A 24364-nucleotide genomic window follows, 5' to 3' on the forward strand; every position below is an offset into this window, starting at 1 on the left:
GTATTGTGATTCCTTTCTATGTCGAGATTACATCAATTGATTTATACTTTCCAATTCCATCCACACCTTTTGTAGTCACCTAACAAATCCTAAATTTATATCCACACACACACACACACTAGACCAACATAGTGTCATGCTAATATTGAAACGATTCATTTCAAATGAGGAGACGTGCGACGCGATCTAGATTATCAGTTGCACTAAAAAAATTATTTTCAATGATTTGGATTCAATTTAGTAAACAAGAATAAAATAAATTTAAAATATGATGTTTGAATAAAAAATAACATTAATACTCCATCCGTTATAAAATGTAAGTAATTTTTAAAATGTTAAATGTTAAAAAATATAAAATATTTTTAATATTTCAAAAATGCAGTTAATGTATTTTTTTTAAAAGTGTCAATAAATAAATTATTTATATTCATTTTAAAGTAAAATGCTCTATTAAATAAAAAAAAAGATGAAAAGATGATATTAATTTGAAGACAACTAACTCTTTTATTGAAAGATGAGATTCAGTTAATAATTCCTCACTTTTTTAACAAAGAATGTATTTAATATTTTTTAAAAAAATTATGAAACAATAATTATAAAGATTGTTAATAAAAAATATAAAAAAATATTTTCAGCTCTCAAACAAATTTGGATTCAATGAGTATCCTATATACACTTACTCAATGAGTATTTTAATTATAGCCATTTGATTTTAACAATACTTAAAAATTATTAATATATGTTTCTCTTAAAAATCTAAAATTTAATACCTTTTAAGTATCATATGATAAAATTATTGATAACTATTAAATTAAATTAAATTATTATTATTATACCACATGAGATATGATTAAATTAAATTTATTGCTTTTTATATATATATATATATATATTAATATTAACCAGTATGAGCATGCTCGTCACACAAGATCTAAAACGTGTCCTGACAATCAACCTCGCGGTCAAATTGTGTAACCCTTGGTGATCCCTGCTGCATAGGATTCCGTTCCCCTCATCGAAGCTTCATTGTCCACGTGTCAAACCCACTAACGGCTAAATTTTCCCAATGCTGAGCCATTACACAACATTACAGCAGAGCGCGAGAGTGGGGCCGTGGGATCTCCCCATCAACGAAGGAAAAGGGAAACTTTTGTAACCTTCTTTCATTGAACCGTTACTCGCCTTCTTCCCTTCCTCCCTCCCTTTTAAACCTCAAACCTCACTCGCTGTCTCTCTCCGTCTCGCACCCATGACTGTCGCAGACGCAGCCACAGCCAACACCAAGAAGCTCATGCGCTCTTTATCTCTCTTCTCCGCCGAGGCTTCAGCTCCTCCAAATGGTACTTTTCTCTCACATTTCTTGAAAGGCCGAATGAGTCCAGTTGTTTATTATTATCAGTTTTTTCGTCACATTTTCTCGGCAAAATCAAACCGGGGTGGTTGATCTCGGAAATTTAAAGGAAAATCTTGTTCCCTCCTTCCCTTCCATTCTCCTCAGTCGAGAAATTCTAGTTATGCTTCTCGTTTGATTACGGAATTAAGTGATGGATTGGTGAAAACAGCAAAACGGCGGCAAAGTTGGCGGTGGCCAGGATAAAGTTGCTGAAGAACAAGAGAGAGGTGGTGGTGAGGCAGATGAGGCGAGACATTGCGTTGCTTCTCCAGTCTGGTCAAGATGCCACTGCTCGTATCAGGGTAATTTTCGTTATCGTTCACAACACCCATAGCTGATACATTATCTCTCAAATTTCTGCTCTCCCTTTTCTTTTAAAGTTCAAGTGGAGATTTTTTACCCCAAGTGTGATTGGCTATTTGATTCAGAACTCCCAGTGAAATATAATCTGTTATTTTGCTTTAAAAGGATGGTCACTCTGTTACCAATTTGATACTGTTGATTGCTAGGTGGGTTTATCATATTTTCAATGCCTGTTAGTTGCTACCCATATTGCGTGTTTTGGAATGAGTACACCATTTGTTATGGTCAGCTTAATATTGTTCACTTCTTAAATCAATCCAAGAACAAAGAGTTTCTCAGTCACAGTTTAAACTATTATCTTATTGTGCTTTTCTGGCAAGCATTAGACGATTGTCGTTAATTGAATGGATTTGGGGAAAATATGCTAGCAAACATTAGATTATACAATAGGGAGTAAGGAGGTGTTGGGTCGGTGTTGATTTAATTTCAATAATACATGTGGATGCATATGTACCAGAGCTCCTAGTGTTCTAACATCATCTGATATATTGCTTCAAAAGGATGACTCCTCTGTTATGGAAAAAGTGGGTTCATGACATATTTGACACTGTTAAGTACGAGGTGAATGTATTTAGATGGATTGTACAAGAAGTTGTAAATATATCTTTACTGACTCATTTTTTCTACTTAATATGGTCTTTTTTGATAACACGGCTCTGCTTTTGGCATGATTACTTTGTGATATCAGTCTAAAGACACGAACTCAATTTACAGGTTGAGCACGTGATGAGAGAGCAAAATATTTTGGCTGCAAATGAGTTCGTTGAACTCTTTTGTGAGTTAGTTGTGGCTAGACTTTCAATCATTGCAAAACAAAGGTAAAAGTAAGCAAATTCTTTTTGTTTATTGTAAAATTAGCATATGTGAAATTTTGATTCCAATCCAACTTATTACAGGGAATGCCCTGCAGATCTGAAAGAAGGGATTGCTAGCCTAATATTTGCAGCCCCTAGGTGCTCAGAAATTCCAGAGCTTTCGGCACTTAAAGATATCTTTCAGAAGAAGTATGGCAGAGACTTTGTATGCTGCTACTGATCTGAGACCAAGCTGTGGTGTAAATCGCCTGGTAAGTTTTCTCGGAGTACATTTGTGGACTTCGCTTGAAATTTCAACAAAACTCCTGAGAGGTTTGTAAATAGACAGAGGAAGGATTGCGTTGGTCTTGAGAGTTCTCAGTAATTTACTATTCTTCAGTTTGGTGCTTCCAGCTTCATATGTTTCTCAAAACTCATTCAGAACTTCATATGCTTCCAACTTCGTTTATTTCTCCAAGAACTCATTAAGAACATGCTAATTGCAATGACTATCAGCTAATTGACAAGCTCTCGGTGCGAACACCTCCCGGGGAAGCAAAGTTGAAAGTGATGAAGGAAATAGCTAAGGAATATCAGGTTGAATGGGATACAACAGAATCTGAGAAAGAACTTCTCAAGCCACCAGAAGAGCTAATAGTATGCAATCTGTCTCTCTTTCCTTTTTGGTTTTTCCCCTCATATTTCTGTTAAAAATTTGGTTCTTATCTTTCATCATCAGGAAGGACGAAACACTTTTGTCAGTGCCAGCAACTTACCCGTCAAGCCTTCCACAACTACTCAATTCAGGGAGACCAACAAACCCACTTCCAAGTAACACACAAGTTTATGCATTTAGTTAGATCGATTGTGTACCTGTGAAGTATTTATATTATGTAGTTATTTACTTTCGTTTCATCCATTAGTTTAGCAGGCTGTAGCGGCCAGGGTGGCAACGTGCAGTTTGAAGACTCGAAGTCTGCTGCTGAGGCAGCAGCTGAATCAGCCATGAAAGCAATAGCTGCTGCAGAAGTTGCTGCTTATATGGCTAAGAAGGAAGAAGCTACTCAACGATCTATTTACGATGATAAGTTGAATAACTCAGGAATTGATTCAGTGTTCTTCCAATCAAATAATGGTCCTGCAAATAACACCCACAGGATGGATCGTCAAGTGAAAACCCAAGAGACAATGCACAAGTCGCGTAGCTTACCAAGGTCTGATCACGTAGACGTGAATTGTGAAAAGGGTTATAGGAGATACAGCTACAATCCAACTTCTGCGCATTCGGATATTAAATTTGATGAATCAGATTGTGACGAAGAGATTGAAAAGGAAGAAGAACCTCATGGCGTTTTGCCGCCGCCTAACCGGCCCCCGCCACCAGCACCTTCATCTCGGGATGGAAATGCTCGTGTTCACCCCAAATTGCCGGATTATGATGAACTCGCTGCGCGCTTTGAAGCATTGAAATTCAAGAAGTCTCAGTTCTAATTTATATAACTATCATAAATTACTCGCATACATGCACACACAGTATTTGACAATATTTGAAAACATGTATACACAGTATGTCATGCTATTTGATATTATACTTTATAATTGTTGGGAATTGCGATGCCAAGTGCTAATACACTTAACTTGATATGGGATGCCTCACATCTAGAGAATTTGTCTTAATGAAGTGGGAGGATCCATGATGTCTTAAAGTTGTAGATTAAGATATAGTGTTTGAGCTTATTTATACATCCATTCCTTTTTTTGGGATCGCCCAGTTAGAGCATCAAACATACTTTTTCATCCATACTTTAAGATTTTAAATTAAAATATGGTGTCAGTTCACTTACTGGTATTGGATCTAGCTGAATACCCTCTTGCTTAATGTGGGGTAGTTTCTTTTTTCTTTCTTTCTTTTTTTATTGAACACAGTTGTAATTTTATTCGACATACAGTCAGATATTAAATGTAAACACTTCTCTTTTAGTGAGAATTTAAATATTAATTCATTATGTTATGAGAGACCAATCTTTTCTATTAGACTTAATTTTTATTGGTTGTGCAGGGTAGTTTTTTATTGGATAAGGTTGGGTTGAAAAAAAAAAGGAATATATAAGTGAAAGAATTTATAAACTCAACTTAAGTTTTGTGTAAAGACGTGATGTTAAGTGTTAAACCTACTTATGTATTTCCTTATTGCAAATGGATAGTAGAAACACGTGTGAAAAGGGGCGCAAACCATGGCGACCAAAACCAGTTTTGTCGGTAACTTTCAAATTTTGATTATACATTCAAAGAATTTAATCATGACCCGATAACGAAAAATGCCCTGCTTGTTATATTTTTAAATGAACTTTGTGAAACTGCTGGTCAAACAAAAAAACCTATGTAAAGCTCAGTGATAAGCATGAAGGACTTGTTGATCTGTCAACAGCGTTTGCCTTATTCCGATCTCCAAATTTGAAGAGTACGAAATATAAGAAATTTTCTCATGGAAAAATGACAACTACCGTATAGAAAAATTAATTACTTGCAAGTTCCATCCACTTATAAATACTAAAATTTAACATGTAAATATAGAAGTTTGACTTATAAATGAACTGAAAAAATAATTAATTTTTTATTTAGAACCTAATTGTAATTTTCCCTTTTATTTGTGTTTAAGCTTCCAGAACATATGGAATTTCCCCGCTTCAAGTTTCATGAAATTCTTTAGTTTCGTAATTTTTTATAATTAAACTCACCTTCTATCATTAAACCCCCGTTACATACACTTCAATACTTCTTCAATTCGTCCAAAAATCATATTTATGACCTCAAGTTTCAATCAACTCGTGAAAAATGAAATTACTATATATCCTCAAAATGTCTTGTCATTCAACTCTCTTCAATAAAAAAAAATGGAAAAATAATAATATTTTAATAAAAAAGAGAGTATGTATGAACAGAAATTATTTTTAATTTATTTGATGTAAACTCTCTATAAATGGTGCAACACTGTGGCGATATCTAATATTTTTCCTTCATGAATCAAATTCTCTCCCACCTGTGCCTCCATTATTTCATTGATGTTGACCAAAAAAAATTTGTGTTACTAACTTGTCAAACCCAAGAAAAACCAGAACAGGAGAGAATTATTCAACATACACTTTTTGTATAAAAATAAATAAATATGTGGCTGTTTGACAACTTATTTTAAGGACAGTTCTTTATTTTTCAGTATAAAAAAATTTATTTGCTAGCATGCTTTCAAAAAATGCTTTGAAGAATAAAAAAATAAAATATTATTTTAAAAAATAAAAAAAATATTTTTTAAATATTCTAGAATTATTGTTCTAGAGAATGAAGAGAAATAAAAAAATAATTATTTTTATAATTTTTTAATTCTTAAAATATGCTATAAAAAACACCAATTCTTAAAATAATAAAATAAAAATAATTTTAAACATGCCCTATATTTTTTGTTGATTAACTGGGCGGCTGTACTTATAGGTTGAAGGTCTTTCTAGTTTTAGCCTCGTTTTTTTTTTTTGGTTATATCTTTATTCGTGACGTGTTATACCAAAAAAAATAAAAAAAGCTTGAATTGCGAGTCTTGTAATGTCTTTATTCTTTAGCAGTGTAATTTTGTTCGTGCGCTAATACTCCTTTAGCTTTGTTCATGGAGTAGACAAAGATTATTTTATTTTGATTTTATTTATAAGGTATTTTAATATTTATTATATCCATGCATCTTTACTATTTTATCCTTATTAAATCTTAAAAAAATTATTAAATGCTAAATTATTTTATTTTTAAAATATATATATTTAATAAGAGTAAAATTAAAAATTTATTAAATTTTCAAGTAAAGTTAATGCAAGGACGGATATATAACCAACTTGGGGAGCCAAAATGTCAAATTACATGATAGTGGGGGCCTCTTGATTTTAATGAAATATATTAAAAATAATTTATAAATAATTGTAAGGAGCATGTCCAATAAATAAATGATCTGCATGTATAAGTGTAGGAACTAGGAAGTATATGTTTGAATATATGTTTGAACAGAGGTTCCTTGTGTTGACCTTTTTCTTTATGTTTTTTTTCTTTTCAAAGAGGTACCATTTAATTAACAATTAGTATTACATCTGATTTAGTAAAAGAACTTCATATTGACGACCAAGTTCGGTAATGAAATTTAGAAGAGGAGCTGTTCATATTTTCATGACTAAATTACATGTTTTATTTTTTTTAATTTATTAATGCGTTTGAAATTAGACCAATCGGCATACAGGAGGGTGATATTTGACTTATTATCGATTTTAACTGAATTGGATTTGGAAGCATTTAAGATCGTACTAGCAGGTTCCCCGGTTCAACAATTATAATCGAGTCAAACTTTTTAGAATAAAAAAAAATAGACATCTTTATTTTAAATTAAAAAATCGAATATATTTTGGACTGCAATTCGAGGCATTTCCTCTTTATAGCCAGAGTGTTGGGTTTCCCTTTCCCTTTAAATTTTAACCTCAGTCATTCTTTCAGTAGTTAGAATCTATTAATCTCAACCGTCGTTTCAAAGATTATTCTTATATTTTTATTTTTATGTAAAAAGACGTAACGAGTGTATACTATATGTTTTTTTAATTTCACTTTCTCCCTCCTGAATTATATGGCATTTATTTAATATTACATTTAAAAAAAACTTATAAAACTTTTTTTATCTTTCAAAATAAGATTTTCTTAAGAATATCCTTAATTAAAGAGTTTAATTGATAATTTTGTTTAATTGTGACATCCTATTAAATAAGAACAAACATTAAAAAATGTGTAATTCTAGAGGTTATTAACTAATTAGTTATGAGAAGGTGTAAATTTGTTAAAAATAATTTATAATTTTAAATGAAATGAGTGCGTGAAAACATTTAAAAAGTCAGCTAGCATATCAACTATGGTTAGTGAATTAAATATAGTTTGAGAGCATGGTTTTTGAAAAATTAAACTAGATGTTTACCCTATACTAGCAGTGATATTGTTAATATTTGTAATAAAATAAGAAATCATAAAATTTTATTAGAAAATGGAATTTTGAATTCTGATAAATTATCGTTATCATTTTAATGAATTTGAAAGTGGTAATTTTGGCTAGAAAGTAGAACATTTTTTTTTACTATTTCATTAGAATGAATAATGATAAGTCATCCCCTTTAATTGTCAGATATTCATACTTTCTATTATTCCAATTAAAATCAATCAGAAAGATTATAAATCAATAAAAGAAAAGTGACTTTGTTATTACGAGATACCATTTTTGTGAATGCAAATAGTTATTTGATCGGGTTGACTCACACCCTCATGTAAAGAGAGTAAAGAGAGTGCAAGTTGAGGTTAATCATCACATATATTGAGAAAGAAATAAATATATTACTTATTGTGTTAAAAAATATAAAATAATTTTAATCGAATAATAGAAAGTATGAATGAATATAAATTTTAAATTAATTTTATCTTTTCATATTCACTGTTATCAAATGCCCTACAATAAATATAAATTTATTATCAATATAGATACTTTTTTAAAAAATTAATGATTATACTTTAAAAAATTAAAAATATTTTATATTTTTAATATTTAATATTTTAAAAAAATATTTTTTAACAAAAAGAGTATAACTTCTTAGCATCTTTTGCTATCTCCATGGGTGAGGTGTGCCTGGCTTGAATAATCCACCACATGATTAAAAGAAGCTCCCGGACTTGGAAAACGACGCTTTAGCTATCCGTCAAATTCGTATCTGTAATAACAGATCCTAATCGGGTCTCTTTTCCTTTATGAACGGAAATAAAAGTAAGCTGCCTTTCATACATAACTGGAACTCGAAAATTCTAAGCATGACACAAATCATATGTAATTCATCCGTTCATATAAACATAACGTTAGTTGGAAATGTTGAATTATTAAACGGAAAAGTACGCACCGGTTGCTTTCCCATGAAGAAGAACATTGAATTGCAATCCAAATGTCTCAATAAGTGCACACTTTTTAACTGAGAAAATTCAGTGGAGGTCATTTCGATAAAAATAATTAAAATTTACTTAACATATGTATAAGATTTTTTATTAAAATTATTTTCCAAAAAAATATCTTAATAATTTACACTTGATCCATAATTCATGCACTGCAAGGTTGGAACAATCCCACTATATCGTGCGAACATTTTGGACATACGGTTATGGACGCCCTAATTGACCAGACTCAAATTCAATATGTGCGTATGTATACGTATATCCACTTATTTTAGTTTAATAATAATGATGATGACTTTGTCTTTTCCTTTTTATGTACTTTCTCTTCTTTCACCTCTCAGGGTTGTTGGGAGTTGAACCTCTCATTCCCATAAGGCGCAAAATGCTGACCAAGACTTGTTTCCTCATAAAAATTGCTCCTCTCAGCAAAACGTTCAAAAAGGTGTTATAAAGATATCATTTCTTTTTTATTAAAAAACAATCATCTTATTGACTACTGTCCTTAAATGCTTTTACAAATAATTCATTCCTTCAATTCCTTTTTTTAATGTTTGTTTCAATCAACCAGAAAAAACACACTCACCACTTTTATAAATACAACAATATTATTCTCTCATTCCTAGCTATCTTTGTAAAACCTTAAAAACCAATAAAATCTGTTTGATTTCATACAATGTTAGAGTGATTTAAATTCTTTAAAATTGGGATTGGTGAATTTTTGTAAAATTTTATTTTTAAAAAAAATAAAATAGTTTATATTTTATAAAAATAATAAATGAGTGAGAATACTAAATAAGAAAAATTCTTTTAAATTCATCAATTCCAGAACTTCAAATGATTTAAAGCCACATTAGAGATCAAACACCAAATGAATAAAACTTAAACTCTTTTAATGTTGTTTCTATGAATTTCAATTAATTCACTACGCCCCATACTAATTACTAAGCCTCTTTTTTTTTTTTTCAAACTATATAGTATATCTACTTTTTTAATACAAAGTATAACTACTTTTGACCAAAAGGGTACATGTGTGTGTATCACACAAGTAATTACAGACTTAAAACTAAATTAAGTAATCACAAATTTATCGAAACAGCTAAGACCAATCAAGAATTACTATAAATTAATAATTAATAATCATAATGAGTGACAGGTAGGACACATTAGCAGCCAATGTTGCCCGTGGTCACCCATTGCAATAAATAATGAGTATACTGTTCTCCACCAACCGATGAATCCGATTACTTTAAGGCATCAACTATTTTGTCACACTTCAATTAATAATTGGAGTCGCGTCTCCAACTATATGTATGCCCACTTGCCCTTGCATATCTGATATCTTCTTCACAAGCTAGCCCTTATATATACTCACAGGCTCACACACAAACTCAGACTTTCTCACAAGTGCAGCACACAGAGAGAGAGAGAGAGAAGAAGAAGAAGAAGAATGGCAGAATCAAAGGAAATATGGTCTGCGCCTATAACGCCAAGAACAGCTTCCGTCATGGGGACACCTACAGTGTCATCTCCGCCACCCGTGTCCTGTCCTCCTTCTCAGTTTCACTCTCCTTCACTCTCAAGGTCCCCTCTTCTTCATCCTCAGAACGGAGAAGAAGCTCCTCCCCATCCCCATGCACGTGATCATCACGTGAGCAAGACTCCCAAGACTCCCAGGACGCCCAGAACCCCAAGGCTGTCCGTGTCCAGTCTCACGCCGAGGTTCATCACTCCTCTGGGAAGCCCCATGAGGAAGGCCTTGAGGTTCACGAAGCTTGATCCTCAGGAAGCATGGCTTCCCATCACAGAGTCCAGAAATGGGAACAAGTTTTACGCCGCTTTTCATACTCTCTGCTCTGGGATCGGTATTCAGGCGCTGGTGCTACCCGTGGCTTTCACTATTCTGGGTTGGTACGTATCATCAAGTGATCATATTCACGGTTTTGATTTTTGTTTCAACTTTGTGATTCATTATTAGTTTGTTGTTTGATGCAGGAGCTGGGGAATAATAAGCTTGACGGTGGCGTTCGTATGGCAGCTTTACACGCTGTGGTTGCTTGTTCATCTTCATGAATCTGTGGAACAAGGAGTTCGTTACAGTCGCTACCTTCAACTCGTCTTCGCCACCTTCGGTAATCATACATTGGAACTCATTCCCTTCTTCGATACTCCTTTAATAACTAAAATCTAAAACTTTTCGGTTAGACAATCTTGTCGAGAAGGGATGACACATGAATGAACAGCAGCCACTTTCATCTATTCTGTTTTGGTTTGAAGGATCTTTGTGTATTTTCTTATTTTTTATGGTTGTTGTTTAATACGACTAGAAAATCGTTTAAAATTGCAGCAACTACGGTAAATTGGTAATGGTAAAAGCCTAGAAGTTGACTTGGGTGTGTATTATCAATTATGATGTAGGTGAGAGACTGGGAAAATTGATGGCGTTATTTCCGATAATGTACCTCTCGGCGGGCACGTGTACGACCCTGATCATCATAGGAGGATCAACGGCCAGAACGTTCTATCAGGTGATATGTGGGGCCAACTGCACGGCCAATCCCATGACCACGGTGGAATGGTATCTTGTCTTCACCTGTGCTGCTGTGTTGCTCTCTCAGTTGCCAAACTTGAATTCCATCGCCGGCGTTTCTCTCATCGGCGCCGTCACCGCCGTCGTATACTGTACCTCCATCTGGGCCGCCTCCGTGTCCAAGGGTAGCCTTCCTGGGGTGTCGTATAACCCTGTGAGGACGGGGAATGACGTTGAGAATGCTTTTAGTGTCCTCAATGCCCTCGGCATCGTCGCCTTTGCTTTCAGGGGCCATAATCTTATCCTCGAGATCCAGGTATGTTTTGTTTCTATTCCTTATAGCCGTAATTTTGTGGTTTCACTGCGAAATCTGTGGTTCTTGCTATTCGCTTAGGGATCAATTTCGAGTTAATTTTCTGGCTAAATTGTTTGACAATTAGATTCTAGGCTAGTAAAATCTTTAAAACTTGATAACGAAGATTTTTAGTTGTACTAAAAGAATTATTTGCACTTGATTTATGTGGGGAGTACAAGTTGTATGATTCAATGGATTGAGTGACTGAATAGTTGCTGTTATTGAAGGCACCAGAGGATTCATAAATAAAGAGACAATGAAATAAAGATGGGCTTTGACAATAGAACAGGATAAAGCTTTGAAAGTTACAAGTTGAGAAATTTCACCATCGATGACTTTTCTTCCTTCTGTCCTCTAAGTCACAAGTGGATTAGTCCACAATAACTGCACAATAGGAAGAAAAAGCAGGGCAGTTCTGACTGTAGTGCATTTTATCTCAACAAGGGAGAGATATTTTAGGATGACATCTCAGATAGAATTGAAATTTTATCACACCAAAGAGAACATTGAAAGGTGTGGATGGCATGAATCTCTCCTGGCACCACTAACTGTTTCAGAATAGTAGTATAATTTATAAATTAAAGTTGTTCTCTGTTTACTTTTTTATTCTAAGCTGCCCTGGGATTTTCTTTTGGAATCTTAAATGTTTGAAAGTTCTATACTTTTAATTAAACAGCCAATACCTCTTTCAAACTTGCCCACCAACTTAGTTTGCAAGTCTTTGTTCCATATTTGTAGGCTACAATGCCCTCAAGCGAGAAACATCCTTCTCATGTGCCCATGTGGAAAGGAGTCAAGGTTGCTTACACCATCATAGCTGCATGTCTCTTCCCCTTGGCCATTGGTGGCTATTGGGCCTATGGTCAGCAGGTAATATAATCATCCTCACTTCCAAACACCACAATTCATGATAAAATAATGAATAGAAAATTCACTTAGAAAGCCATATTGATTATCAAATAATAATTATTTTAAAGAACTTTTAAAGGGTTTATATTATCACTTGTGTATCTCAAAGTTACGATTAATTTTTCCCAAAACTATTGTTTCATACTCCTTAAAATTACAAATCATCCAGAGCTCTTCCAAAGCTTTTACTTTGAAAATAATCGCTAGTAGTAACTTGCAAAAACTTTGGTCTTTTAAAAGAACTTTGACTTTTGAATTTAAAAAAAAAAATCATTACTTTATACGATTACTTGAGAAAAAAGAAATAAATTAACTATTTGATCCTTCGCCTATATATTGTAGTGGATAAACTATTGGTGACATGTGTGAAATCGTTTTTAAAAATAACAAAATCTTCACCACTTGCTCCTTTCGCGTTCGTAAGTTACTTCACAATGAGATCGATATGTATATGAGGATTTGAACTAAACGAGTCCAATCGTCTGGGGAACAAGTGTGTGATTTCAATTCTTTGTGATCCACTGCCATGCTAATATGCATGATTGACTGAAACTCTTACAGATTCCAGCAAATGGTGGAATGCTGACAGCTCTATACCAATTCCATTCTCGAGACGTATCAAGATTCGTGCTGGGATTAACTAGTCTATTTGTGGTGGTAAACGGGCTGTGCTCATTCCAAATCTATGGCATGCCGATTTTTGACGACATGGAATCACAATACACGAAAAGAATGAAGAAGCCATGCCCGTGGTGGCTCCGGTCAGTTTTCAGGGTGTTTTGTGGGTTCCTGTGCTTCTTTATTGGGGTGGCGATTCCATTTCTGTCAAGCTTGGCGGGCCTGGTAGGAGGAGTGGCTCTGCCAGTGACATTGGCGTACCCATGCTTCATGTGGCTCAAGCATAAGAAACCAAAGAAGTACAGTGCGATGTGGTGTCTCAATTGGTTCTTGGGAACATTGGGGATGGCTCTCAGTGGCATTTTTGTTGCTGCTAGTATCTATGTTATCGTAGATACTGGAATTCATGTGAGCTTTTTCAATCCACATTAATCTTGATGAAAGCAAATGCACTGTGGGCGAATAATATAGGGAAAATTAGAAAGTGGGTTGATGAGATTTTATTTTTTTAAAAAAAAATATTCGAAATTTTCTGTAACTTTTAGTTATATGCTGAATTGTGAAAAGGAAACAGAGTGTATAAAGAAGCTTTATTTTGACTTGTAAAATATGCCGGCGTATATAGGGCGTGCATCAGTTAGTTTGTTGCCCAATTAATCAAAACTGATGAATTAAGTTAGTAGAGTCAGGAATATAAGTTGAGTTATATGAGTCAGTACGGGCGTTAGGTCTGATTGGAAAAATTAGCCGGGGAAAAAAAAAAAGCAGATCTTTTATGACTTGGACTGGATAACACATGACTTAAGCAAGCTAATTCTAATTGGATCAAGTAAAAGAAGCATAAACATGGAATAAAAGGAGAATTGAATCGAGTATTCAAATAAAATTAGAAAGATGCAATAGGGATTTATTTCATGATATTATTTAAGAGATTTGAATAGATTTGGATTGAGTGTTTCTTAATTTTGATTGCCATAAGAGTATCCAAACCATTGATTTAATAAAGAGCCTAAACTTTGCCACATGAGTAAAGTCACTTAATGACTTTAGTTGTCATAGTCATGGGATCTAAATCCATGCAGTAGATTGAAATACAATATGCATTGACTACCAAGAATGAAAAATGAAGAGACAAGAGTTAGGTTTAACTTGTTTCATAGAAAGGAAATACATGCGTCAGTTGTAAAGGTTCCATTCGGTATACGCTGAAACTTTAATAATTTCTTTCTCTTTTTTTTTTTTTACACTTGGAGGCCTCTTTGAAGGGGTTTCATAGGTATTACTGGCAAAGCATGATCAACTACGTTGTTGCATACTTTAAGACTAGAACACGTGACCCCAATTTAAGGTGTCTGAGTCCCTAACCATTTGGATAAGTGTTCATTGATAAAACTTTGATAATTGATGAAATTGGAAATGGAAATAAAATTCATCCTTTTATTTGTTTGTTTGGTTTGTATGAATTGGGCTTCCATATTAAATTGAATTTCATTGAAGTGGATTGAATTAGAGGATGATGATTAATTATACTTTTATATGAGTAAGAGGAGATATAATTCCCAATATCTGAGGAATCACCTACATATGATCATTTAAAAAAAAAAAATAGCATCATAGTGGTGATTTTTTCACCGCGGATTTAACAACCCTCATATGGAACAATGCGCCCATGTGCGAACTTCTTTGGTATAATGCCTTTCTTTATTCTAGTTTTTATCACATTATAGAGCCTATTATATCAATTATAATTCAAGAGCAGCCAAAAATATCAAATTTTGCAGTGAACAATATCCAAAAAAAAAAAAAAATCAAGACCAGATCTTGCCTTCCGCATTTTCTCCATCTTTCCACATGAAGAATCTAGACAATAAATATTTTAGTGTCCACTGCTTAAACACGTGTAAGCATCTGCACTTTTGTCGTATTTACATTCATTTACTCATGCATAATTTAATTTTTGGATAAAAGTACAAATTTAATTATCAACTAATTTATATTATGAAGTAGTGCAAAATAAATTTTCAATTTTTAAAACCGAAACATCCGCTTCTGTTGATTTCACTCGACGGACGTTAAATGAAACCCACAAATTTGATTGAAAATGACATGTGGCACTTCACTTCAACACGTGTAAAAGTAAATTTAATTACTAACTATTTTTTAAGAAGTACTAGATAGTAAGGTTGTGTAAAAGTCTGATTGTCCAGTCCTATCCAAACAAGTTTGGTCAGTCCTGTCCAATAAAAAAATTGGTTTAAAGGACTAAAGAGACAAAAAAAAAATATACTAACTTCTTAAGTTGGATCGGATATGAGACCAAGCTCTCAAAACATTTGGTATGATCTAGTCCTATGAAATTATTTTAATATAATTTAATTATTTTTAATATATTTAAATAGTTTAAAGTTTAAACACAACATTTTCTTCATCTACATTTCACCCTTCTGTTTAATATAATTTTAATTTAGTTTGCTGTTAAATTATTGTTGTAATGTATTCCCTCCAGTTTTATTTATAAAACACCTTTTAAAGATAATATTTGATTGAAAATATATGATACCTTATAACAATTAAACCACTTTTTTCAATCTTACCTCTTTTTGATTATCATAAAGGTATTTAATATAATTGTGTTATTATTTAAAGCTAATGATAAAAATGAAAGTACCTCTTATTTTTTTTATGATATCAAGAAAAAAACTAAATTTTCTTAATATGCTTGAAACAATTGACAGTGTCTTATAATAAGAATTGGAGAGAGCATATTAGACATGTTTATGAAGTTTGTTGAATGTTGTTGTTATCGTTGAAGTTATAAATTTAAAGAATTTAAATTGTAATTGAAATATTTTTTTGTTGTTATGTTGTTATATATTGTTATGAATTTTTTATGATTATAAATATTTTTATTATCTTAATTGTTACCTTTCATATAGGTAAAATGAGAAAAAAAAAAGATAAGTGAGTATTGGAATATCGGGATCAATTTTCTAGTCCTATGGACCAAGCATGATTCTATTAACCTTCAATTTATGATTGGACCAGATCAGACTACAAGTTGCTTAAGCTAATCATTTTTATGAAAGAGACCAAACTTTGGATTAGACTAAAGTCTAATCTTGTCTAGTCCTTTGTGCAACCCTATTGGGTAGCCTCTACTATAAAAACAAATCATTCATAACCTTATCATTAATTTTGACCAAACGTCATTTATTTTTAAACTTATAGGACCTAAAATGCATCAATCTCTCCAAATCTTCTTTCATTTGTTCTTAGTCTCAGCTTGAGCAAAAGAGACTCAGAATTTTTATCTGAAAACATTTACAAGGATGATAAAAACAAAATAGAAGAAGACAGAGTTTTGTTTAAATCTTTATGACAATTCAAGTAAAGTAGTAGTTTGAATTATGATGCTACCATGCATGGAAAAAGCTTGATTCAATCACTTCATTTTCTATAAAAATAATTTATGGCTAAATTAAGTTTGAATCAAGTTTCTTTTAAGCTTAGTAGCCTCACATTTCAAATCACTACTTCCCTTACATTGTTGCAAAGGTTTAAACAAAACATTGTCTTCTTCCTCTTCTTCTTTTACTTCGTTAGAATTGTTCTCATGAATGTCTTTAAATAAAAACTCTTTGAACTTATTCTTCTCCAATTGAAACTGAGAATAAAAGCAAGAAGATTGAAAAGATTGATGCGTTATGAGTTTTATAAGTTTGAAAATAAACCATGTTTGGTCAAAATTATTTTGAAAGTATTGGATGGTTCATTTTTTATAGTAGAGGTTACCAAGTGCTTCTTAAAGATAGTTTATTATTAGGTTTGCATCTTTATTTGCTGAGGTGGAGTGTCATGTATCATTTCAATCAAAAATTTATGGTCCCCACATGAACGTTAACATCCGTTAAATAAAAATTAATAAAATTTACTAGATACTTCATTTTCTAAATTTAAAAATTTATTTTAGACCACCTCATAATATAAGCTATCAAGTTCTTCTAGAGAAAAGTTGGTGACTAAATTTGCACTTTTACCCTTATTTTTTTAGTCCTATCATGAGAGTATCCTTGGCTCATTAATTAGATTGTGCATTAAGGAGATTGAGTTTCTTTTTTAATCACAGGTAAAGTTGTCAAACTCATAAATTTAACTAAACTTGTAATAGGAATGTGAATTCAAATCGTAAAGTCATAAAAATTTACTTTTATTAATAAATAATCATTAAAAATATATGATTAAATAATTAAAATATAAAATATGACCATAATTTGAGTCAAATTTATGTCAAATATGAATCATTGAAATTAAATCAATCTACGTTGATATTATCATACTCAACATAGAAATTTCAAAGTATGGCAACTTAGGGCTTGTTTGTTTTTTGTTTTTAAAAACAATTTTTTATTTTTGAAAACAAAAATATTTAAAAAATTATTTGGATAAGTATTTTTTATTTAGTTGTTTCTAAAACTGTTTGCATTTTTTTAAAAGAATAGAAACAACTTTAACTTGTTTTCATTTTATTTTTTTTTGTTTTTAAAATATACTACATTTGGTTATTGAAAATTATAACTATCTTAATTAATTTTTATTACTATTCACCACCATTAACTGCTTACAATCATCACTATCAGTCCATTTTTAATTCTAAGGCCATTTTTTAATTGACATAACCAAACAAATTTTTATTTTATTTTTTTAAATAATTTTAAAAACTATATTACAAAATAATTTTTAAAAATAAAAAATGCGAACATAAATTAGACAGGCCCTTAGTTTTGGTATTTCTTGTTTTTATTAATATTAATTTTTTTCCTTTTGAGGTTTATTTTTGTTTGAACCAGGTCTTACAACTTCTATGAACCAAGTTTTAAACCGTATATACCTAAGTTGCTCAACTTCCAAAAAAAAGATGAGTTTAGCAAGTTTAACTAAGTTTATAAATGAGTTAATATAATTTTATAAGCTATAAATATAAAAATGGTAAATCTAAAGAGTTAACTTGTGAGTTTAACTAAATTTATATATACTGTAAGTTTTTGAACGAATTAACATGATTTTATAAGTTAGAAATATTAAAATGATAAACTTAAAAAATAAATTTGAGTTTGACAAGAGTGCTCACATGTATCATTTTATTGGAATTAATCTTGTGAGAGGCATAGCCGGGTACTAAACGTAGGCAACTCTTATTGTAAAATTCAAACCTTAATTCATTATATTGTGAGGGATTAGTCTCTTTTGCTAGACCCAACCCTCATTAATTAATCAGATCAAATTTTCATAAGGAATTACCTTCAGTGGATCTATGCCATACAAATACTAAAAGTTTAAGCAGAAAATTTTTTATTTTTTATCCTTGTAATCGTATTTAATTTTTATTAATTTTTTTCTTGCAATTGATACACGTGAGCTACTTATTTATAATTTAAAAATATTTCAATTTATTTTTTCCCAACGTATTTTTGTTAAAATTTAAACTATATTTAAGTTAATGTTATTTCATTGTAAATTAATCGTGCGTATATAAATTATCAAGATGATACACAATAGTTCTATTACCGTTGGCAAAAAAAAAAAAAAAAAGTTCTACCGTAGAAACTTAACAAATACTACTTTCCAAAGTTAATTAACAATAAAGAATGATTTAAAAATTATACACATTACAACAACTTAATCGCAATTTGTTTAAATAAAGAGATTAATTTATTTAAATTATATAAGAACCAATAATTAATTAATTATGCACATAAATGATATTGCTTCCGTTAAAAAATATAACAGATTTGTTGAGGAGTTGGATGTTAAAAAATATAAATATTTTTAGTTTTTAAAGATATAATTATTATTTTTTTAAAAAGTGCCCCTATTAAATAAATTATTTTATATTTATTTTCAGGTAAAATACTTTATTAAATATGGGTAAATATAAAAAGATAGGGTTAGTTTAAAGATAAAAAATTACTTTATTGAGAGATAAAATTTAATTAAAAATATTTTATATTTTAAATGGAGGGAGTATCAATCACCAGCCTTGAAAGTTCCAATCTGCTTTCCTTATTTGTGATCCTTTGGCTAGATTATGCATGGGGGCGATACTATTCAGAGTGCTAATAGCAAAGTCCAATGCGTATCCAACAAAAAAGGGATTATTAATCTTAATATCAGTGTAATAATTTTAATTTTTATTAACCTAATGAGTCAAACATTACATCTTTAAATTAGATTCTTTTAATTTAGCGAATCTAAGATCAGAATCTGGTTTATTTATTAAATGAACAAAATTAAAACTTTTGTCGGTTGAAAAAACAAAGAAGAACAAGATTAAAACATGATAATTAAAGTTTAAAACAAGCCATTCACGATATAGACCCAAAAAACATTTAAGGACCATTTGGAAAAACTATATTCTACATTCCAAAAGGACTTTTTAACTTTTGAGATGTGAAATGATATTTGAAAAAAAATTTTCTGAACAAAAACACGTTGAAAAAGCACATTTGGAGATGGGTTGAATGTGAATTCCAAAAGTTTCAGAAAGTTACTTTTCAAATGTGAATGTAGAGTTGAGCATTATATTTGACGATGATACCCTCCATTTCTTGCCGTGAGCGAGCTCGTGTTCTGTCACTCCATCTCCACTGTTCTTGAAAAGCTCATCGCAATGGACTATCATTGCCTCCCTAAACTCAGGTGGCTATGGCAGATCCTCCTTGACGAACTCGTGCGACCAAGCCTTGATCGAGAGAAAGTGGTGAAGAGCGATCTTTGTGTGCGATGCTGATCTTCCCTCGTTTGCATTCTTTTCTTTTCTTTTTCTTTTTCCTTCGTGCGTGCCAGATGATCTGCCTTTGAAAAGTCAAAAATATAATTTAAAATAAAAATAAATAAATTACCAACTTGGCCCTTCAATTTCTTGAAAACACAAAGTAATTAAAGTTAAATTAATCTAATGCAATTGAACCAACTAAAGTTTTAAAAATAAGAATAAAAAGTTATCCAAGTAATAAAATGAGCTAAGAAAATAAAATTCTTACTGAAAAACATTTAATTCAATAAAATATGCTAAATTATAAATTATCATAAATTAATATCGTTTTTGGTAATTGAATATTTAAAAGTATGTTTCACAAGCACAAATTTTTATCAATCCAAACAACTTTTAATTTGTTAAACTGACTTTTAAAAATACATATCCAAACATAAATTTTATTACAACAACTGACTTTTATTAAACTGATTTTTACCAAATAAACTTTCATTAAACTGACTTTTGACAAACTGAAAACCAAACACACACTTAATTACCCGAACAATTCATTTTTCATATAACCCTGCTAGCTTTTGACAGTATCAAATTTTCAACCTACAAGGGTCTCCAATCCCCATATTTTTCTATTAATCTCTTATTCTTTTATTTTCATTTTGTAACTATTAATCTCTTATTCTGTAAATATACATTTCATGAACGTGGAAAATTAATTTATCTATGACGAACAAAAAAGATTTAAATCTTGAACATAATTAATTCATGTAATATGCGAGAAATTGTTAAATAAAGTTAATCTACCGAAAACCAGCAGATCAGACAAATTAGGTTAATTGACAGTAGATTTTTTTTTCCTCTAATACACACCCCCTTTTACATTATTGATTCATCAATTTTTATGAATTGATCAGTCTATTTACATCGTTGATTCGTCAAGTTTTATGAATTGATCAGTCTATATCTTCATATAACCATACATACTTCGAGGAATCTACTTATAATTTCATTTTGTTGGGGATCAAGTAGGCGTGAGAGTGCACTGCATGAGTTAAAATCATCATATGTACATTATTGATTCATCATTTTTTATGAATTGAGTCTACACCTACATATAATAATTTCATTTCATTGGCGGGATCAAGTAAGCGTGAGAGCACTGCATGAGCTAAAATCCTTCAATGCCCAATTAACTTTTACCAACTCGATCGTTAAAGTTCTAATAACACAATTTCAAGATTCCCAATAGCATAATATCCCAACATAGACGCTCATGTGAAAACGATATCATTAATTAAACAAACATAGGATTCTCCTCTAATTATAATTGGTTCCTGCCAAATACAACATGGCATCATGGTCGGCGCTGTCGAAACCTTTGGTGATTTTCATTACAATAATCTGACCTTACCCTTTTGTTTCCTTCCTCGCATGTTTGATATATATAAATAAACGCTGCACGAGTCTCGTGTTTGGCATCTCAATTAACATCAATAATAACGTTCCGGGTGTGAAATTAAGGTGCAGAAAATGGCATCATTTTCTGGCCTAAGTGGTTCTCTTGTTTTTATGTTTTCTTTGTGCGGCCATGCACGTAGCATATGGGGCTCAGGAGAATAGGCCAGTTCTATTCATATTTGGAGATTCAACCGCAGATGTTGGCACCAACAATTTTCTGAATACTCGAGCAAAGGCCAACGTGCCTTATTATGGGATTGATTTTCCAAACTCGATGGCCACTGGAAGGTTCAGCAATGGCTTCAACACTATTGACCATATTGGTAATTAGTTATTTTTTTAAGAATGCAATAATTATGATCATTTGATCATGGTCGATCTGTTTTTGATTGATTTGTTAATATAATGAAGCTAAACTACTCGGATATGCGGAGAGTCCACCACCTTACTTGGCTCTGCGAAATGATCCGTACAGTTTCGAAAAGAATGTACTAGGAGGAGTGAATTTTGCATCAGGAGGGTCTGGAATTCTCAGAGACACTGGAAAAAAACGATGGTTTAGTGATAACATATATAATAATTTGCTCTTTCTTCAGTGAGTCTGTCATGAGTTTGACAGAGAACTACACACACACACACACACGCACACAAGAGTGTAAAGTTACACAGTATGGTCTTTCTGGTACTGATGAAGAATCTCTAGGGATTGCTAGTAAAAAATGTGTTTGAAATGGATGAAGGGTGAGGTGATATTCCTTGAGAAGCAAGTGGAACAATTTGCAGAGGTGCGAAGAATTATGGCGGAGACATTGGGGGGGAGAGAGACAGAAACATTCCTTTCAAAGGCATTGTTCATAATCAGCGCTGGAAGCAACGTCTCAAGCAACCACACTGCCGTCAGATTAGGACAGGAACATTACTTGTCTGCTCTTCAATCCAACTACTACGCTTACATCAGGGTTCGTATATATCCTCCTTCATCCTAAAACACTAATATATTATCGCTAGCCATGACAAACGTCGTGGTGGTGGTGGTGGATTACAATAAAAATGCAGAGTCTACACGCATCAGGGGCAAGAAAATTCGGGATAATAAGTGTAGCGGCCATTGGGTGCTGTCCTGCAGCAAGAGCAAGGAGGCATGGAGGAGAATGTGTGGAACCACTCAACCAAATGGCTACAGCCTTCTACTCGGCTTCTGAGGCTGTGTTGCAGAGGCTCAGTTCTGAGTTCACTGACTTTAAGTACTCCCTCGGCGACTCCTTCGCCATGGCTTCTTCCGTCTTGCAACAACCCTCCCGCTTGGGTACGTGCGTTTATATATGCCTCCAACATGGATCCCGAAACGACACCGTATTTTAATCACAACTAATTTCATTAATCACGTTGCAGGAAAGCCTCGTAATCATAATTAAGAGAAATGTGGTTTAGAAATATTAGAATGAGCGAGCCTTCTGATGATGATGCAACACAGAAATATGCTTGAGCTAGCTAGGTAGGCTAATTTTTTGGACGTATACGTGCAGGATTGGTTAAGCGTGGGAAAACATGTAATGGTGTAGGGATGAAGGAGACAGAGAGAGCATGTTGTGGGAAAGGAAAGCTGAATGGAGAGGGTCCATGCTTTAAGGCCGAGGATGCGGTGCTCTGTGGAAAGAGAGACGATTTCTTGTTCTGGGATTGGTTCCATCCAACCGATAAAGCTTCGCTATCCGCAGCTTTCGCACTTTATGGTGGCGGTCCTGAATTCGCCACTCCCATCAACTTCAGTCAGCTTGCTCTCATGTAATCACTACCACAACACCTTTGAATGTATAGCTACTGGAATCATCATAATGTATAGCTACTTCCGTTATTCAGTCCCATATACCTTGCTTATTACTTGTAATGAACGCGTCAGCAATCTTTTGTTTCTTTTTGTCCTTCTTCATTTGAATAACAACTACAATGAGATGGAGTTCATGATCTCATTAATTATGACGCCATTTGTCATCAATAAAACTCCTCACACACACAACACACCCATCCATTTAATTTCGCAATGTAGCTTGTCTATTTACATGAGGTGACGAAATAAAGTTTTAAAAAATAGATCAGAGAGAATTATATACAAATTTTTCCGTAGCACAAATTAAATGTCACAGACAACTTATCTCATCAAAGTAAAATGACAAGACCAAAAAAAAAAAACAATGACTCCTAATATAACAAATTAATGTTTAAATTCTTATTAAAAAAATGTCTATTTAATACTTGTTGGTATCTTGTATTGGATTATCTTCAATAAGAAGATTGCAGCCTTGCACAATGACGTCATGTGTTGATAAATGTTATCCCTTGTCTTTTTATAAATTTACAACCAATACTGAACCAAGACCTATATACATAACTGTCTACATAGATGTTTATAGCTCATATTTTTTAAAAAAGTTTTCATACTAATTTCTTGGTTGACAAATATTTATAGGCGCCAAAGACTCGAACTGTTCATGTTGATGGGAATTCTCCTACCGTTATTTCCTTTCCAATTCCAGCTGTCAGCTTTGCTCAATATTCATTTAATTTCCAACTTAATATTGATATTAAAAGAAAAGGTTCAAATACAAATCTACCTCAAAGTTTTCAAAAAAAAAAAAGACACAATTGATATCCTAACATTTTAAAAATATAATGTTGTCTTGATGTTTTTTAAATTAGTACAATATCACCTAATGTGACAATTTAATCTTATTGACTATTAGAAGAACGTTTGTCCTCATGTGGCATGCACATGTGGCGTCCATGTCATTTTTTTAAAGATCAAACTTCTGCTTAAGTGGGTCCCATACCCTTTACCACCCACGTTTTGCTTTCTTCCTCCTACCCTCTTTCTTACCTCAAGAAATCATCCCACATCTGGGCCCGAAACTCAAGAAATAAATATCTCATAATCACCAACAAGCCATGGGTTCGATAATTGATTTTTCCAGCACATGACACACAATCTAGATAACACAAATCAAAATCAAGGAGGAAAAGCCCAATTCATTTTACTTTACCCAATTCATTTAAGTCTGAGTGAGATTTAGTAATGAAGCTCTTTATATGAAGCCACTTCCCCATGGATAATTTCGGCCACGAAGACTACAATCACCAAAAGAAAATCAAACATAATTCGGAGAACAAAACTCGATAA

General features: G+C 32.3%; 1 protein-coding gene and 2 pseudogenes across 1 annotated transcript; all 3 read left to right on the forward strand.

Moving 5' to 3' along the window:
- Window positions 1-1249: 1249 nt before the first annotated feature.
- Window positions 1250-4227, forward strand: LOC129300731 (uncharacterized; annotated as a pseudogene).
- A 5672-nt stretch (window positions 4228-9899) lies between these two features.
- Window positions 9900-13582, forward strand: LOC129300730 (lysine histidine transporter-like 8; annotated as a pseudogene).
- Window positions 13583-21319: 7737 nt separating this feature from the next.
- On the forward strand, window positions 21320-23120 carry LOC129300729 (GDSL esterase/lipase At5g08460-like). The gene is made up of 5 exons (XM_054939316.1): window positions 21320-21512; window positions 21601-21745; window positions 21929-22148; window positions 22246-22495; window positions 22752-23120. Exons 1-5 carry the CDS (start codon window positions 21320-21322, stop codon window positions 22976-22978), a joined length of 1035 nt encoding a protein of 344 aa, XP_054795291.1. The 3' UTR covers window positions 22979-23120.
- Window positions 23121-24364: the final 1244 nt, after the last annotated feature.

The sequence above is a fragment of the Prosopis cineraria genome, unplaced genomic scaffold, assembly GCF_029017545.1.
Source record: "Prosopis cineraria cultivar Desert tree isolate PC_DT_omini unplaced genomic scaffold, ASM2901754v1 PC1724, whole genome shotgun sequence".
NCBI lineage: Eukaryota > Viridiplantae > Streptophyta > Magnoliopsida > Fabales > Fabaceae > Prosopis > Prosopis cineraria.